Raw genomic sequence first — 19,375 nt, 5'->3', positions numbered from 1 at the left:
GATATTCCATGCAAATGGAAATCAAAAGAAAGCAGGAGTAACAATTCTCATATCAGACAAAATAGACTTTAAAATAAAGACTATTACAAGAGGCAAAGAGGGACACCACATAATGATCAAGGGATCAATCCAAGGAGAAGATATAACAGTTGTAAATATTTATGCACCCAACATAGGAGCACTTCAATGCCTAAGGTAAATGCTAACAGCCATAAAAGGGGAAATCGACAGTACCACAATAATAGTAGGGGACTTTAACACCCCACTTTAACAAATGGACAGATCATCCAAAATGAAAATAAATAAGGAAACACCAGCCTTAAATGATGCTTTAAACAAGATGGACTTAATTGATATAAATAGGACATTCCATCCAAAAAGAACAGAATACACTTTCTTCTCAAGTGCTCATGGAACATTCTCTAGGATAGAACATATCTTGGGTCACAAATCAAGCTTTGCTTAATTTAAGAAAATTGAAATCATATCAAGTACATTTTCCAACCACAGCGCTATGAGACTACATATCAATTACAGTAAAAAAAAATCTGTAAAAAATACAAACATGTGGAGGCAAAACAATACACTATTAAATAACCAAGAGATCACTAAGGAAATCAAAGAGGTAATCAAAAAATACCTAGAAACAAATGACAATGAAAACACAGTGACCCAAAACCTATGGGATGCAGCCAAGCAGTTCTAAGGGGGAAGTTTATATCAATACAATCGTACCTCAAGAAACAAGAAACATCTCAAATAAACAAACTAACCTTACACCCAAATCAGTCAGAGAAAGAAGAACAAAAAACCCCCAAAGTTAGCAGAAGGAAAGAAATCATAAAGATCAGATCAGAAATAAATGAAAAAATAATGAAGGAAATGATAGCAAAGACCAATAAAACTAATAGCTGGTTCTTGAGAAGTTAAAAAAATTGATAAACCATTAGCCAGACTCATCAAGAAAAATAGGGAGAAGATTCAAATCAATAGAATTAGAAATGAAAATGGAGAAGTAACAACTGACACTACTGAAATACAAAGGATCATGAGAGATTACTACAAGCAACTCTATGCTAAAAAAATGGACAACCTGGAAGAAATGGAAAAATTCTTAGAAAAGCACAACCTTCCAAGACTGAACTAGGAAGAAATAGAAATATAAAGACAAATTACAAGCACTGAACTTGAAACTGTGATTAAAAATCTTCCAACAAACAAAAGCCCAGGACCAGATGGCTTCACAGGAGAATTCTATGAAACATTTAGAGAAGAGCTAACACCTATCCTTCTCAAACTCTTCCAAAATATGGCAGAGGGAGGAACACTCCCAAACTCATTCTACAAGGCCACCATCCACTGATAACAAAATCAGACAATGATGTCACAAAAAAAGAAAACTACAGGCTAATATCACTGATGTACATAGATGCAAAAATCCTCAACAAAATACTAGCAAACAGAATCCAACAACACATTAAAAGGTTCATAGACCATGATCAAGTGGGGTTTATCCCAGGAATGCAAGGATTCTTCAATATATGCAAATCAATCAATGTGATACACCATATTAACAAATAGAATGATAAAAATCATATGATAATCTCAACAGATGCAGAAAAGACTTTTGACAAAATTCAACACCTGTTATGATAAAAACCCTCCAGAAAGTAGACATAGAACTTACCTCAACATAATAAAGGCCATATATGACAAACCCACAGCCAACATCGTTCTCAATGGTGAACAACTGAAACCATTTCCACTAAGATCAGGGACAAGACAAGGTTGCCCACTCTCACCACTCTTATTCAACACAGTTTTGGAAGTTTTAGCCACAGCAATCAGAGAAGAAAAAGAAATAAAAGGAATCCAAATCAGAAAAGAAGAAGTAAAGCTGTCACTGTTTGCAGATGACATGATACTATACATAGAGAATCCTAAAGATGCTACCAGAAAACTACTAGAGCTAATCAATGAATTTGGCAAAGTAGCAGGATTCAAAGTTAATGCACAGGGCTTCCCTGGTGGCGTAGTGGTTAAGAGTCTGCCTTTCGACGCAGGAGACATGGGTTCGTGCCCCGGTCTGGGAAGATCCCACATGCCGCGGAGTGGCTGGGCCCGTGAGCCATGGCCGCTGAGCCTGCGCGCCCGGAGCCTGTGCTCCGCAACAGGAGAGGCCACAACGGTGAGAGGTCCGCGTACCGCAAAAAAAAAAAAAAAAAAAAAGCTAAGGTTCAAAGTTAATGCACAGAAATCTCTTGCATTCCTATACATTAATGATGAAAAATCTGAAAGAGAAATTAAGGAAACACTCCCATTTACCATTGCCAGAAAAAGAATAAAATACTTGGGAATAAACCTACTTAAGGAGACAAAAGAACTTCATGCAGAAAACCATAAGAGACTGATGAAAGAAATTAAAGATGATACAAACAGATGGAGAGATACACCATGTTCTTGGATTAGAAGAATCAACATTGTGAAAATGACTATAGTACCCAAAGCAATCTACAGATTCAATGTAATCCCTGTGAAACTACCAATCGCATTTTTCACAGAACTAGAACAAAAAATTTCACAATTTGTATGGAAACACAAAAGACCCCAAATAGCCAAAGCAATCTTGAGAAAGAAAAACGGAGCTGGAGGAATCAGGCTCCCTGACTTCAGACTATACTACAAAGCTACAGTAATCAAGACAGTATGGTAGTGGCACAAAAACAGAAATATAGATCAATGGAACAGGATAGAAAGTCCAGAGATAAACCCATGCACATATGGTCACCTTAACTTTGATAAAGGAGGCAAGAAAATACAATGGAGAAAAGACAACCTCTTTATAAATGGTGCTGGGAACACTGGACAGCTACAGGTAAAAGAGTGAAATTAGAACACTCCCTAACACCATACACAAAAATAAACTCAAAATGGATTAAAGACCTAAATATAAAGCCAGACACTCTAAAACTCTTAGGGGATAACATAGGCAGAACACTCTATGACATAAATCACAGCAAGATCCTTTTTGACCCACCTCCTGGAGAAATGGAAATAAAAACAAAAATAAACAAATGGGACCTAATGAAACTTAAAAGCTTTTGCACAGCAAAGGAAACCATAAGCAAGACAAAAAGACAACCCTCAGAATGGAAGAATATATTTGCAAATGAAGCAACTGACAAAGGATTAATCTCCAAAATATACAAGCAGCTCATGCAGCTCAATATCAAAAAAACAAATAACCCAATCCAAATATGGGCAGAAGACCTAAATAGACATTTCTCCAAAGAAGATATACAGATTGCAAACAAACACATGAAAGGATGCTCAACATCACTAATCATTAGAGAAATGCAAATCAAAACTACAATGAGCTATCACCTCACACCAGTCAGAATGGCCATCATCAAAAAATCTGCAAACAATAAATGCTGGAGAGGGTGTGGAGAAAAGGGAACCCTCTTGCATTGTAGGTGGAATGTAAATTTATACAGCCACTATGGAGAACAGTATGGAGGTTCCTTAAAAAACTAAAAGTAGAACTACCATACGACTCAACAATTGCCTACTGGGCATATACCCCGAGAAAACCATAATTCAAAAAGAGTCATGTACCACAATGTTCATTGCAGCTCTATTTACAATAGCCAGGACGTGGAAGCAACCTAAGTGTCCATCGACAGATGAATGGGTAAGGAAGATGTGGCACATGTATACAATGGAATATTACTCAGCCATCAAAAGAAACGAAATTGAGTTATTTGTAGTGAAGTGGATGGACCTAGAGTGTGTCATACAGAGTGAAGAAAGTCAGAAAGAGTAAAAGAAATACCGTACACATATATATGGAATCTTAAAAAAAAAAAAAAAAGGTTCTGAATAACCTAGGGGCAGGTCAGGAATAAAGACTAAAGATGCAGACGTAGAGAATGGACTTGAGGACACAGGAAGAGGGAAGTGTAAGCTGGGATGAAGTGAGAGAGTGGCATGGCCATATATACACTACCAAATGTAAAATAGTTAGCTAGTGGGAAGCAACCGTGTAGCACAGGGAGATCAGCTCGGTGCTTTGAGACCACCTAGAGGGGTGGGATAGGGTCGGTGGGAGGGAGACGCAAGAGGGAGGAGATATGGTGTTATATGTATATGTACAGCTGATTCACTTTGTTATAAAGCAGAAACTAACACACCACTGTACAGCAATTATACTCTGATAAAGATGTTAAAAAAAAAAGGTTTATTGAAAATACACTGGAGTTGCTTTCAGAGTCAAAGTGCTTGGGAGAACAGGAATCCAGGACAGAAGCACATAGATTTTTTTTTTTAATATCTTTATTTTAGTGTAATTACTTTACAATGTTGTGTTAGTTTCTGTTGTACAACAAAGTGTATTAGCTATAAGTATACATATATCCCCATATCCCCTCCCTCTTGAGCTTCCCTCCCATCTAGACTAGAGTGCTGCCATAATTGTCATTGTGCTTTATGATTTCAGTCTTGTCTTATGTCCATATTAAATAATTCTGGGAGAATTTTCTTGGCTCAGTTGGGTCAGGTTTGACAATGGTTCAATCCTTTATGAACAAGTGGGCAAGAACCACACCAATTGCCACTGAGAACCTACATCTGTGTAACAAGTGGTAGAAGAAATGAAAGAACTGCACTAGACTTGTCAAGGACTCTTCCATCCACCAGTTTCAAATGTCTTCAAGGGCACTTTGCTATTCTATGAGAGTAATAAAAACTGTGGAACAGCAATAACCTTGTTAATTTTTTTTTAAAGGTCAGTTTTTAGATTACTAGCCCAGGAGTGTAGGCTCAGATTTTTTGAAAAACTTCTCCTAAAAGGGTTTATGAAACTTTTAACTCTGAAATTCACCTCATGCATTTTTAGGGGTTAAGGGTTTTTTCTTTGGAGTCAGGTTCAAATCTTTCTGTTGTTTACTGGTTCTGTGACTTTGGCCTGATGTTAGCTGAAATTTAGTTTTCTTAATTTGAAATGTTCTTCAGTTATTCTGGATAATAATAATTTTTATATATTTCATATTTTTTGCATCAATTAAAAACTTTAAACATGCTTCAGGAAAAATTACTTCCACCAACAAAAATCTTAATGAAGTAGGATATGTGTCCCCAAAGAGGACACAATTATTTTGACTTCTAGAAGCAAAAATGCAAAGTCAGGATGTTCAAAAGAAGCTGTCTTTGGTTGAAGCCAGGACCTGAATCCTGAGAACTTGCTGGAAGCTGCATTGAGGCCTCTGTCCTGGAGGACTTGTGAAACAGAAAACTGGAAAAGCAGGATTCAGGTGCCCTTGGCTTATTCTGGAGCCATGCAGGTGTCCTTAGAAATATAAACCAGAGACAGGGAAACAATTACCAGCTAAAGCGGGCTTAAAGACTTAAGAAAAATACAAAGATATTTTAATCTTTTCTTTAACATTTTTACATCTCTGCCCTTTAGAACTTGAGATGATTTATAATGAAATCAACTATAATATATATTTGAAGAAACAAGCAACAACAACAAAAATGAAAAGGCAAGAATCAACAACAGGGATGAAGGGAGAATGCACATATGTTTACTGGAGTAAATTGAGTCATCAGTTTCTCTTTGAGTTTCTGGATAGACAGGAAAAGTAAATAAATGAAATAAACCAAGCTACATAAATCTTATAACCAGAAATGAGGAAGCAGTACTGAGGGAAGGAAATTTTTTTTCTTGCTCTAAATTCTAAAAGAAATATTTCCCATCAGACTTCATGGGGTGGATATTGAATGATGTCATGCCCATCTGCAATTTTACTCATTAGTTACTTGAGGATTTCCTATTAAATTTATTTATTCCTAGCTCCCTCACTAGGAAGTTCTGACTCAGCAGGTCGAAACATGTCATCGAGTGTGTCCAAGTATATTATGTTCTTAATTTAAAAAATGTACATAGATATTAAGAATTCACAAAGTGCTTCCCATCTTTTACTTGTTTCATAATCTTGGTGAGGTTCATTGGATTCTTATTTTAACACAAGAAAGGTAATTTATACTTTAAAATGTCAAATGACTTAAGACACTGGGAGACTTGAATCCCCATGATTTCAAGTGATGCAGGACATTAGGAGTTAAGATTGTAAAATTATTAACATAAGGAAATCATGTCAATGTGATTGAGCTGAGGTTGGGAGAATCTCAGATTAATTAGGTGTCCAATTATTGGATGATTAGTTTTTGAGAACTTGCCCTTTTCTGCTCATCATCTGAGATTGCATGCGGAAATTCACCTTCTTTGTGAAGCCCTCTTAATGCCCACCCTTTCCTCCAAGGCATGTCCACGGCACTTGTACATAGAACTTCATTGTTTTCCTGCACAATCCTGGGGTGTACTGTGCTAGGTGATAGTCCAAACCATAAACTTGTTAATGATGAGACAGTGTTACTCATCTTGGTAGCATTGGCAGAATCTGACACATAGTAGGCGTGGGTTAAATAAGCATTAAAGGACTATGTAAGATAGAGGCATATGTCGTAGGAGAAAAACGGGATATCTATATATCTACCTATCTTACTTTAGGAAATACCTAAAACTTTGGCCAGATTTTCTATACTGGAGAAATAGGCATTGCTGTGAATCACTCATTCTAAAGTCATGATTTGCTTTTGATTTGATGAGACACTTATCATACAAGTGCAACTTTTAAAACTATTTATTAAATGAACAGTCACTGGAGTTTGGAGAGACAGCCTTGATCAAACCACCCAAAATTTAATCTCTGCCTTAGAAGCTTCTTTCTCTCTAGTCCATTTGGTTTATATCCCTAGACAGAGCCATTCCTCTCTGCGCATTAGGGCATCTACAGTTGGTTTGTGAATCCACTCAAAGATTTTTTATATGCAGTTAAAAAATTTCCGACATTAAGGTCTGGAACAATTAAGTTCCAAATGTTTTAAGTATTAATAAGGAGTAAAGTGAGACTCATGGAGACCAACTGACCTCCCCATGGTCACACAACCAATAAGAGGCCAAGATAGAAGCTGAACTTACATCTTCTCTATGGCTTTTGCTCTTTCTAAAATTTCATGTTGACTTGCTTATTGGACTGTCTCATACATTGAGCCTCTAGGATGGCACTCCAAAGATTCAGGGTGTGAGCACCAATGAGCCTGAATGAAGGCAAAGGGTTAGGATACCTGCAACAAGAGGTAGGCTGTTCCCTGAGAAGACGGGAATGGGAAGATGCAAACATAAGTGAGTGTTTTTAGAAGCTTAGCTCTCTTTGGGGTGAGATTCAGGTGTGTCTGCATTGAGCACATCTTGATTCCAATGTGCAAGTCTGATTTCCCTCCTTAGAAGCTTAAGGAAAAGGGTGGGCTAAGTTCCAGGGTAATATGATAATAGCTTTCTAAGCTCACGCCAATCACTCCCTTGTTATGAAATGAAGCCAGTAGGGAAAAAGTTGGGAAAGGCCATAATTCCTGGAGATGCATATAAGGTAATTCAACTAACCAAAGGAGTAGGGTTTTATTTCTATGGGCACCTTGAGGTATGTCTAAGATCACACAGCTTAATCACTATTCTCTACTGCCTCTTCCTACACTATTCGCTGTTCAGTAGCTCTATTGCTGAGTGATAGAGCACAGACTGGAATCAGGCTGTTTGAATTCAGATCCACCCCTCCTCCCTTATTAACTTGGCCACATTAATTAAGCTCCCTGAGACTTGGTTTCATTATTTATAAAATTTAAGAATAGCAATACATATTTTTCGTAGGGAATGTTAGATAGAATTAAATTAGGTACTACATATACAGCATTAATTTACTGCCTGAAACAGAAGTACTAAGTTCATGCTAGTTACTTATAGAATTACTTTCTCAAGTCTGACATTTCTGTATTTATATTTCAATACCCATTCTCAGGAGAGAACTGGATAAGGAAACAGCAGGTATCTCTGAGGACTCAAACCAGACTGTTTGCACATAAATCTAACTGCAGGATTAGAGAGCTTACTAGTCCTTTCTCCTGGAGTTAGGTTCAGTAAATCTCACGCTTCTCATGAGTAACTAATGGCCTGTTTACCTGGGTCTTTAGAGTTTAGTGCATATAGCCCCTCCTTTCATGGGCGGAGCCTGCACAAGTCAAGTCCCAAGCAGAGTTGTGACAGGACCAGATCTCCTCACTTCCAGTGCTTACTTGTTTCACCCCACAACTGTGCCTCTTCTCTTAAGAGAATCTTATTAAGTCAGTGACTTTGAGATGATAAAAATACATCTACTTAAAATCAATTTTAAAAAAACGACTACAAGAATAAAGCAAAAACACACACACAAAATACCCCTTTTCTGCTTATGGGTAAATGTGGGTTCCCAAATTTATTAAGTAAATCAGACAGACCCTTTTTCCTTTGTTCAATATACTATTTTTTGGTTGTAAGTTTTTAGGTTAAAATCACCTGGTTGAAGTCACTCTGATGAATCTTCTTCTTTTTCCTCATCACATTTCATATATCCTCTTAAAAAAAAAAGAGGAAAAAATGAATTATGATTTAGACTGATCAGGAATGTTAGAATCATCACTAAGGTATCTTATAATATTTGAGCAATACTTCAAGTTTTCCTATGTCATAAAGTAGTAAGGTCTAAGATTTCCATAATAGTTCAAATTTGACAAGCCATTATACATAATTATCTCTTTAAATCTGCCAACAAATCTATTAGTTCGATGCCTATTCCTATATAAACTCTATAAAGACAGATATTTTGATATATTTGTTTCATAATATATCCCCAGCACCTAGAACAGTGCCTACCATATAGTATGAATTAATAAATATTTGTTGAATGGATACATGAATGAATTTTAATCATTTTACATATGAAAAAAACCTCTGAAGCTCAAAGAGATTAAAAACCTGTCCAAGTCACATGGCTGGTAAATTGCAAAGCAAAGTCTAAAACTTAGGTCTCCAGAAGCATGAATTAATACCAGAGGCCATTCCACTGTTTAAGGATTGGGTGTGCGGTAGCTGCTGAGAAGGTAAGAGATGAGTAAATTATGGTCCAGCATTTATTATGTGCTTGACACAGTATTTAGGCATTGGGTACATAGGACTAAATAAAGCAAATTTTCTATCTTTATGAAGTTCCATATTTTTGTAATTTTCTCTTTCTAATGAAATCTCATTGAGTCTTTTATGACCCAAATTTCTTCTTACCTTTGCCAGAAACTCTCCCCTAAGCATCCTGGCCCCAGTGACAGCTCCTTTCCTTAGACATTAACTGTGATGTTTGGCTGACATTTACCTTATTCAGCATTTTAGTTATCATTGTATTTGCTCATGCCATCTTATACAATAAGGACGGCAAATTCTTTGAGGAGAAGGGGCTTAAAGTCTAGACGTTTTTCCTTCACAATTCCTGCCCCTACTTTCCTAAGCATGTATTAAGTTCTTAGGAATACTTCTTGCTGGTCTCTTCCCATTTCCCATTCCCTGTTATATTTATGGTCTTTTCTTGGACAGAGTGAGGACAGTTAGATTTGTTCCCTTGAGCAAGGACTGCTGTATCTTTCAACAAAGATCCCTCAAAATGTCTCAGTCAAATAGGGGTATGTGAGCTTTAGATCTGATCTCTAAGATTCCTTTCCTTATTTAGTTAATTCAACAATTATTTACTAAGTGCCCGATATGACTTACAGGGTACTGTGCTATAGCAATGAGCTAGAGAGATCTGATCTCTACTTTCATATAGTTACATGATTAAAAATAAATTAATCATGTGAGATGGTGATATGTTATAATGACATAATGACAAGGTATAGTGATAGAGAATAACCAGGGAATAAAAGAAGTTGTATTAATAAGAGTGGTTATAGCATCGTTTTCGGAGGAGGTGACTTTTAGATGCGAGGCAAGACAAAGCACTAGCTAGGAGAGGAAAAAGAGCATTTTAGGCAGAAATTAAAGGACGAGCAGAGAGCCTGAGACAGTTGTAAGTTCCAAGAACAGAAAGAATATCATATACCCAGAATAAAATGAGGGAAAAAGAAAATGGTAGAAGATGTGCCGTTTCTGAACCCAGAGCTAACAATTCTTTAGCATTTCAGATGGTCAACGTTCAGAGTTAACAGAGAAGACAAGGGCTATCTTATGTCTAGGGGATTCCCCAGGGAAGGAATAAAAAGAATTATGATTCTAATTCTTGGCCTTGCTATTGTTGTGATTTATAACAATATGAATTCAACTGGAGTCTAAACTCTACTTTGTACATAATAGATGTTATTCAGTTTTTCCCTTGTTTACACTAACAGTCATGGGAACTCAACAGTTGCAAAAGCAACCACAATATGAAAAATAAAAACACAAAATAAACATCTGTGTTTTAACAGTTTGTTCATGATGATTGTATGCAGAATTATGCCCATTCACATGATAGTAATATATGGATTTAAGCAGATCAAGGGATACAAAATGGCCCCTGATCACTTCTATATAGAAGTGGCTCTTAACCTGTTACTGGTAATAGACCTTTTTGAGAATCTTATAAAGTCAGAGCACTTTCCCTAGAAAAATACAAAGATTCACATCTACACAAAAGATGAATACAAATTTAAAGGCTGTGTGGACCTTTAAGGCTCAGCCGTGTAGCCCAGAGCATCCAATCAAGGGCTCTCACAATTTGTTGTATATAAGAATCACCTGAAAGCTTGTTAAAACGCTTGTTACAAAGCTTGCTATAAAGGCTTGTTATATAGCCTTGCCCCAGGAAAGTGCAAGATGGGATGAAGGGACCTGCCTTTTGGATAAGTTCTCCAGGCGATTCTGAAGCAGGTAATAGACTGCACTTTGTCAAACTCTGCTTAGGGGGCTGTGAAGGAGAGAATTAGAGAGCAGAGCCTCAGAGAGGTGGAGATTGAAAGCACCTAGAAATTCAAAAGAACGAAATAGACCCTGGAGAGCTGAACTTGGGGAGATTAATGTCGGAAGAATGAAGAAAGGGTAAAGTAGATGTAAAAATCAGAGCTATGTAAACTTGGGTAGGATGTATTAGGAGTTGGGCACAGGAGCTTGGAAGCAGGTTGAAAATAATGGGAAGAGTCTGGGTTGTGGAATTTGCCATCAAGGCAATCTCTCGTGATCAAAACAAACCCTCATAAGAGAGGTTCTTCAGATTGCCTCTGAGGAGAGATTAGCTACTGTGTCTGCTAACCCTCTTGAATTACTCAAACCAGAAATAAAGACGGGACTCACCATACCTCTCACTGATGAGCACACCTCTACCCACCACCTTCATCAGCAAATTACTGTGTCTGCACTGGGTGGGTCCTTTATTCCTTTAACTTTACAGATTAGCAAACTGAGGCACTCAGGGAGGGAAAGCCTAACTCCAGATCACCCAGTAAATAACACCTGTGTCAAGACCAGAACATGGCTTTCCGTCCCTCAGTCCGGTGGCCTTCTTCCTCCCTACTCGGTCCTGAAATAAAAAATATTTGATGGAACCCCTTGTTCCATAAATTCCTTGGGAACGTGTTCACCCCAAAAGAGTTCAGGGAAATTCATGCAGATGCAAATATATCTTAAGGTAGGCAACAAGTTTCAATTAAAACAATACATTGGCATGCATGCAATTTTGTTTCTCATTCATTTTAATGCAATGCGGTCATTACTAACGGCGAACTGGACAAAAGCAAGGTTTGTCTCAGTGCTTACTTGCTCTTCATCATGGAGCAGATGATGAACTCCACCGTATTCTCAATGATCTCCGAGCCCAAGAGGCTTAGGAAATTTGGAAAGGCTGGTTCTAGGGTTTTGCCCGAGTCATCTGGCTTGTCATCTGACTTGCTCTCTGGTTTGTTATCTGAAAAACAGAATGGAATCTCAGGGTGATTCTCAGCAAGAAGAAAGGGAAGTTTCTTTCATTGTAGGGAACCCTAGAGCTCTTTATACCCCCTCTCACTAATTATATAGCCTCATATAGTTACATTTATTGCATATCTAGTGCCTGCCTGGTTATTGTCTTCACGTGCGTTATGTCACTTATTCCTGAAACCAAACAGAGCAACAGATATTGATGCTTAGGCAGACATTGGTTCTCTTTCCAGATGAGAAAACTGAAGCTCACGGAGGTTAAGTAACTTGTTCAGAGTTAAAGCAGCTAGTAAATGCCAGGGCTGGGACTGAAATGCAGATTGCTTGGTTTTAATGTATTTTTCTCATGTAATCCCTGGACCTATGGAAATGATAATAAGGAGGATGATATAATAATAGGTAGTGTTTTCTGAGCACATACCTATGACAGGCAATCTACGTGCATTATCTCATTTTATTCTCACAGCAACACTATGAGGGAGGCAAAGTTATTATCCGAAGTTAAAGGTAAAGAAATGGAAGTTGAGAGAGGTTTAGAAGCGGATCAAAGTCACAGAGACGGTAAGTGGCAGAATCAGAATTCAATCCCATGTTTGCCTGGTATTAAAATCCGGGTTCTTAAGCACTCTGTGATGAACTGCATAGTCTTTGACAGAAAAGGTATGATCTAACTACAAGTGTGTTATAAGGTTGAAAGTAGTATAATAACGATGACGAGGAGAAATTCTATCACTTGTACAGCATGTGATAGTTCTGTAAATAATGATTTTACATCTACTGTGTAAGTTTAAGCTTGACCAATCTTGTGGAGTATGCAGAGCTCACTGGACTCAGAAACTGAGAACATTAAGTGACCTGCAGAAGATCTTACAAATAGCAAGAGAAGATGGTACTGTAACTGCAGGTCTCTTACTTTTGATATTTAGTCAAATGCCTTTTGGAATGAGGCCAAAGGTCCAGAGTGAAGTTGGTGACATGGCGGGGGGTTTGGCTTTGCTTAGTGGTCTAAGTGGTTTGGGAGATTAAAAGCAATGCAAGAGCGGCAATTAAAGATACGAACAGCCTCCCCTTTCCACCCTGGTGCCAGGATGAAGTAAGACCTTTATCTTTTAGTTTTACTGTAGCCTCACAAGTAGTGTTGGCAGATTTGGTAAATAAAATTACAGGATGCCCAGTTAAAGTTGAATTTCAGATAAATAACAATACTTTTTTAGTGTAAGAATGACCCATGAAATATTTAGTGCATAATTAAATGAAAAAATTATTGTTTATCTGAAATTCAACTTTAACTGGGTGCCCTGTATTTTATCTGTCAATCCCACCACAAATGTTTTTTTTAATTTAATTAAATTAATTAATTTATTCATTTATTTTTGGCTGTGTTGGGTCTTCGTTTCTGTGCGTGGGCTTTCTCTAGTTGCGGCGAGCGGGGGCCACTCTTCATCGCGGTGCGCGGGCCTCTCACTGTCGCGGCCTCTCTTGTTGCGGAGCACAGACTTCAGAAGCGCAGGCTCATTAGTTGTGGCTCACGGGCCTAGTTGCTCCGCGGCATGTGGGATCTTCCCAGACCAGGGCTCGAACCCATGTCCTTTGCATTGGCAGGCAGATTCTCAACCACTGCACCACCAGGGAAGCGCCCCACCACAAATTTTGACTCAAGAAGTCCCAACTTCTGTACAATGTACCCCATTACTCTGAATGAAGGAGATGTAACTAGCTTTTGGTGTGGAGGCTGTCAAATTAGTGAGAAGAGTTGCATTTATATTATATCCTAAAATAGAAAGTCTTACTAAAAAATATGGCTTTCAATTCTGCAAACATTTATTGTTTACTATGCCACTGCAAAAGATTCAATAGGAGCACTACCAGTCTGGGACCTATAACCAAGATCAGTATACTAACCACCAAGTATTCATTTATTCAGCTGTTGGTTTTTTTCATCAACCAGTGTTTTTGAGCCTACTATTATGTACATATCATATGGTGCTAAGAGTTAAGGCAAAAATGGACATATATGGACATGACCCTTACATAAAGCACAGGGCAACCACGGTGACCAGAATTGCTTTGTTTTCATTACATGAAGTGGAAGGAAAGAGAAGGTATATTTGTGATGCTCAGGTACTAGGATGTGCTTTCATCACATGCCTAATCCTTATTCAGTTCAGTGATAGGATTACAGGAGAGAAAACAGATGCTCAGAGAAATTCCTAAAGTCACACATATAGAAAGTGGGTGAGCCAGGGTTTGAACTTTTATTTTTTTTTAATTTCACAGAGCATGTTCCCTATATGATATAATACTGCCTTCAAGCAACTGTCCCCTGGAGACATTTACCAGCTGCGAACCAGAAATTCCTTGCATGAAAAGTGAGTTCTTTTTTTTTCTGTGTTCCTATCTGCCTACTTGCATAACAATTTAATTTTATTATTTTTACTTTAACATTTTATTTTAATATGATGCTAAATGCTAACTTTTCAAAATGCAAGGAGCCCTGGATTGCAGTGTGTGTGAAGATCAAATCCTTGGCTCCAGCCTTTGGATTGCATATGTGATGAGAGGTATGAGAGTATGGTGGGTGATGTTTTGGAGTCCTATATACCTGAGTTTGATTCTGTCTTCAGCAAAAAGTTCACCATGTAACCGTGTAAACAATATTTAATTACTCTCTCAGTTTCTTATTGTCAAAATGGAAAGATACTTTATTTATCTGTGATGTATATCATAGATATGTATGTATATATATGCATATCTATATTATATAATCACTTATTGCAGTACCAGGTCTAAGGTGAGCCCACAATAAATGCTCACTGTATGATTATTACTATTGTTAATAACAGTAGCAACAGAATGATTCATAGTAGCTTTCTCCGCTAGTGCTTAAAGATACGAAAATTTTAAAATGCTGCTAAAATATTAAGAACTTTGAAAATGCTGAAAAATAATAAAAATGAAGACATTTGACATACCAGAAACAAATTATCAAAGCCAACATTTGAATATTTTCTCCTTTCAGTTATAATATGGGGTAGCCTTTATTTACATTAACTACCTGATTTTCTTAGTCAATATAATCATAAAGTTCTGAAAAAATACAGTAATGCTGATATTTATACAGATTTTATAGTTTACAAAGTGACTACAAAAGCATGCTCATTTCACCTGGTGCAGTTGGTAATTATCCCATTTTACAGATGAGGAAACTGAGGTTCAAAGCAGTGAACTGATTTTAACCAGTTTCAGAGTTCATGAGAGACAGACTTGGGACTGGTCTCTAAGATATAAATCTCACTTTTTACTTTACCACGGTGATTACTATAGGGGTAGATGGACACAGTAGTCTCTGAGCCCATCCCTGCTGTAGCTTTGTTGGAGTGTCTGCCTGTGGGTTGTGCCAGTGGACAGTGGGTGATGGAGGGTGCGAGTTCTGCCAAGTTACATGTAGAAGAGCTCAGAAAGCTCTGTTACTATTTGTACTGTCTGTGTTTTCTGACCTATCATTCTGATCAGAGATAGGTTAAGAGCTCACTGCCTTCTGTAGACCAAAAATTAATTAGTGAGAATTCTGCATGCTGCCTTTTGGTCCTCTATGTGCTTGGAACAGACTTGAAAGAAGTAGATGCTTTATAATAGAAAGAATCGAAAGACTTGGGTTTCAATCCCAAGTGTGCCACTTCTACCTGTGTCTATGCTCAAGTAACTTTCCCTCTGCAAGCTCAGTTTATTTACCTGCAAAAAGGGAAATGATAAAACTGTGCACGTTTACTTAAAAAGATTATGAGAATCAAGTGAGATGATACATGATAAAAATAACAGTTAATATTTATTGGGTGTTCATGATGGACCAGATACTTTTCCAATATGTTTTGTCTCTTTTATTTAATTTTCATGACAGCTAAATGAGAAAGTTAACTACTGATATTCCCTTTTAAGTGTGAAGCCCTTAGAGGTTAACGAGCATGCCTGAAGTTACATTTCTGACTAGTGGTAGAGCGAGGCCTAGGAGTCTTATTCCAGACTCTTCGCCTTTGAATATTATTAGTTATAATCATTAAAAAATAAACACCCCCAGCTCTCAAGGAAATTATAATAGTGTCACTATATCACATGAAGATATAAGAAAAAAAGTCATTCTAAACGTCGTACATTCACTGATAGAGACTGTAACCTAAGCACATTTGAATAAAAGTCCTACTTTCTTTTTATTAGAAGATCTGTCTCTTGTCTCCCAGTCCAGTGCTCTTTCTGCAGTGCCCAAAGTTCCCTTCTCTCCCCTTTATGTTCTGGATCTGCGCCACTGACTTCCTCCAGTCATGGCTAACTACTGCACAATGCGTGAGCTGTGATTGCAGGTACTTACCGGCTTGGCAAGTCAGGATTAAGACAAGCAGTCCCCAGACAACTGTCAGCTGTAGCACTGAGACAGCCATGTTTGTAGCAGTGGGTATCGATGCAGTTAAATTGTTCAGATGCACCTGAAGCCTTGCTCCATTTATAGGGCATTTATAGGTGACATCATCTGCTATGGAATTCAGGTTGTTGCGTAAGATAGACACAGCTTGCTTTTGGATCTCTACTGATGAGCCCTGCCCTAGCTTTCAAACTAAGGGTTTTACAGATAGGGAAAGAAAAACCCTCTTGGTTTTTCTAATGTGTGTCTATAAATGGCACCGGAATCATTCTTTTGGAGTTAGTTGCACTGCCAGCATTGACATTAGATGGGGATCAGGCAGAACTGCTTTTCAGTGCCAAGGAGCAAGCAACAACAGTTGGTGAGGCGTGTCTCCTTGTCTCCCTGTGCGCTCTGCTTCCTTCCCATGCTCTGAGCTAGTGTCTTGTCTCCACCTGGGCATGTCCATTCACACTCCCATGCCGTTGCTCAGGCCCTTTATTTTTCCTGGGATAGCTTCCCTATTATCTCTCCTTGACACATTCCTACTTATTACTCAGGCTCAGGTTCAAATGCCCCCTTCTCTGCAAAATCTCCATCATGGCCCTTCCACCCTTCTCCAGATGGTCGCTCCATCACCTGCCATCACCTGCCATATTGCCCTTGACCAGTTGTCTGGGAACTAAGTACTTTAATAGCTCTCTTCTCCTTTAGCCTATAGATATGTTAAGGGCAGAACTGAGATAGCTCCGGTTTCTAGGATAGTGCCTTACATATAAAAGATACCCATCAATATGTACTGAATAAATGAGTTAATAAATAATTTTCAGAAGAGAAGCATGGACTCATGTAATAGTTCTATCAGTTATTATCTTTGTAACTCTGGCAAATGGCTGAGACCACTCTAAGTCTCAGATTCCTCATCTGTAAAACTGAAACATAATTTCCCACCTAGTCATCTGCACTATCTTAAGGACCTAGGAGATAGCAGATAAAATGCCTGATAAAATGTAGAGAACCTTTAATGTGTACCATATCAAAAGCAGTCAAGAACTTGTGACTTACCCTCCATTGACATATGCAAATGAATTTGACTTTAGGTAGAGGAGAAACTGGGATTATGAAAGACAGTTTTACCCAAGCTAGGAAGAGGAAATGAGTACCTTATTTCAGAATGCCATTCTAGTTTGGCAAGAGGATATGAAAATAAAAGGAATATGGCATGCTGTAATTCCAATGAACATTTCCATGTGTAACTGAAAGTCATCAGAGTTCTTTCTTCAGGTAGGAAATGCTTGTAGTCTGATTTGGAAATCTCATAGCCAGTTCTTGACGTGTGTGTTAGTGGTTGAACTTTGGGATCAGACACCTGAGTTTAAGTTTCAGATTGCCACTTACAAGTTGTGTCTCTATGTGATCTTAGAAATAGTTCCTAATTTCTTTATGCCTTGGATCCAATGTCTACAAAATAGGAGTAATGCTATCTCTCAGGGCTGTTATGAGGACTGATGAAAAACACATGCAAACAACACAGTATCTTGTATATACTAGGCAAAAATTAAATGGTAAACTTGCTTTTCTATTCTATTCTATCCTATCCTATCCTACCCTATCCTGTTCTATCCTGTTCTACCTTGGATCGTCCCAGAGGAGGGAGTGAGAGTCATGCAAGCAGCATTAGGGATGATGATAATAATAATAATAATAATAGTAGTAATAGTAATAGTAGTAGGCTAATGTTGTTAACTCTGACCAAGAATCAAACTAGATGAAATATGTCAACAAAGCTATTGAGAGGCTGCCATTATTATCCTACTTTTATATAAGGAAATTCAAGCTTGGAGAAGTTAAATAATTTGCCTAGTGTTACAAATCATGTATGAGCCAGAACAAGGAATTGAACTCAAGGACATGTGACTTCAGAGTTTGTGCTATTTTTTTTAAATTAATTTTTATTGGAGTATAGTTGATTTACAATGTTGTATTAGTTTCTGCTGTACAGGAAAGTGAATCAGTTATACATAATATATATATCGACTCTTTTTTAGATTCTTTTCCCATATAGGTCATTAAAGAGTATTGAGTAAGGTTCCCTGTCAAAGTCTGTACTCTTAACTATTAACTTATTTGCACCGGCATGTGCTCAGTGCTGTAACTGGCGGAAAGCCGGGGTCACGCCATGAACCCTGCAGTCACCGGCCTGTCTGTGCACAGATCCATCTGTATCTGGTCTGTTTTCCCCATTCGTCTCTAGATTTCCCATTGACCTGCATCATTCACCTGTGTTTGAGCTCAGGTTGATCTATCAAAGGTGCAGGGTACAGAGCGTGTTCTCGATCCTTGGCAGAAAGTGAACTGGAGCTAAGGCTACAGAATTAAATACAGGATGCATCATGAAATTTGAATTTCAGATAATCAGTGAGTAATTTTTTAAGTATAAGTATGTCCCAAACATTTCACAGGACATACTTTACTAAAAGAAATTTTGGGGCTCCCCTGGTGGCTCAGTGGTTGAGAGTCTGCCTGCCGATGCAGGGGACACGGGTTTGTGCCCCGGTCCGGGAAGATCCCACATACCGTGGAGTGGCTGGGCCTGTGAGCCGTGGCCGCTGAGCCTGCGCGTCCGGAGCCTGTGCTCCGCAACGGGAGAGGCCACAACAGTGAGAGGCCCGCGTACCACACACACACAAAAAAAAAAGAAAGAAAGAAATTTTGTTGGTTAGCTGAAATTTAAATTTAACTGGGCATCCTGTAGTTTTGTTTGCTGAATCTGGCAACCCTTCCTGGAGAGGCCCTCATCAGTGTTTTCTTACTTTGAACCTCAGATCAGAGAATTAAGGACAGGACTGGGGGGGGGAATCAAAGAACTGATTAAAAGGTAGTATGTGAGAAGTTAAAATCATATATGGAAAGTGGAAGTTACTGAAAAGTCCCAGTTCCTCTTTAATATCACATCTGGGGCATATTTCACACCTGTATTCCTCATAAGAAAATCATTAGCCCCTCTCTTGTCCTTGGTTCACTGTACCTAAAGTTTCAGACCAGCTCTGGAAGGGATGCACGTGGCTGCAGGAAGAGCTCCCATTCCCATGGTATCCATATGCTTTGTCACCCTA

General features: G+C 38.2%; 1 protein-coding gene across 1 annotated transcript; it reads right to left on the bottom strand.

Annotated features, from left to right (window-relative positions):
* Positions 1-4,228: 4,228 nt before the first annotated feature.
* C3H5orf46 (chromosome 3 C5orf46 homolog) lies at positions 4,229-16,491 on the bottom strand. Its single transcript, XM_004280380.3, has 4 exons — positions 16,230-16,491; positions 11,708-11,855; positions 8,450-8,508; positions 4,229-5,347 (listed from the first exon to the last, which is right to left on the bottom strand). The coding sequence occupies exons 1-3, from the start codon at positions 16,297-16,299 to the stop codon at positions 8,460-8,462; spliced, it is 267 nt and encodes an 88-aa protein (XP_004280428.1). The 5' UTR covers positions 16,300-16,491; the 3' UTR covers positions 4,229-5,347; positions 8,450-8,459.
* Positions 16,492-19,375: the final 2,884 nt, after the last annotated feature.

This window comes from Orcinus orca, chromosome 3, assembly GCF_937001465.1.
Source record: "Orcinus orca chromosome 3, mOrcOrc1.1, whole genome shotgun sequence".
Taxonomy (NCBI): domain Eukaryota; kingdom Metazoa; phylum Chordata; class Mammalia; order Artiodactyla; family Delphinidae; genus Orcinus; species Orcinus orca.
Note: the sequence above shows the minus strand (reverse complement) of the source record. Positions and strands in the feature narration are given on the sequence as shown.

Coding starts and splice junctions, on each gene's coding strand:
- C3H5orf46 (XM_004280380.3), bottom strand. CDS start 16,299: ATGGCTGTCTCAGTGCTACAGCTGACAGTTGTCTGGGGACTGCTTGTC. Junction 11,856..16,229: donor AATCCTGACTTGCCAAGCCG/GTAAGTACCTGC, acceptor TCTGTTTTTCAG/ATAACAAACCAGAGAGCAAG. Junction 8,509..11,707: donor TGCTCCATGATGAAGAGCAA/GTAAGCACTGAG, acceptor TTTTTTTTTAAG/AGGATATATGAAATGTGATG.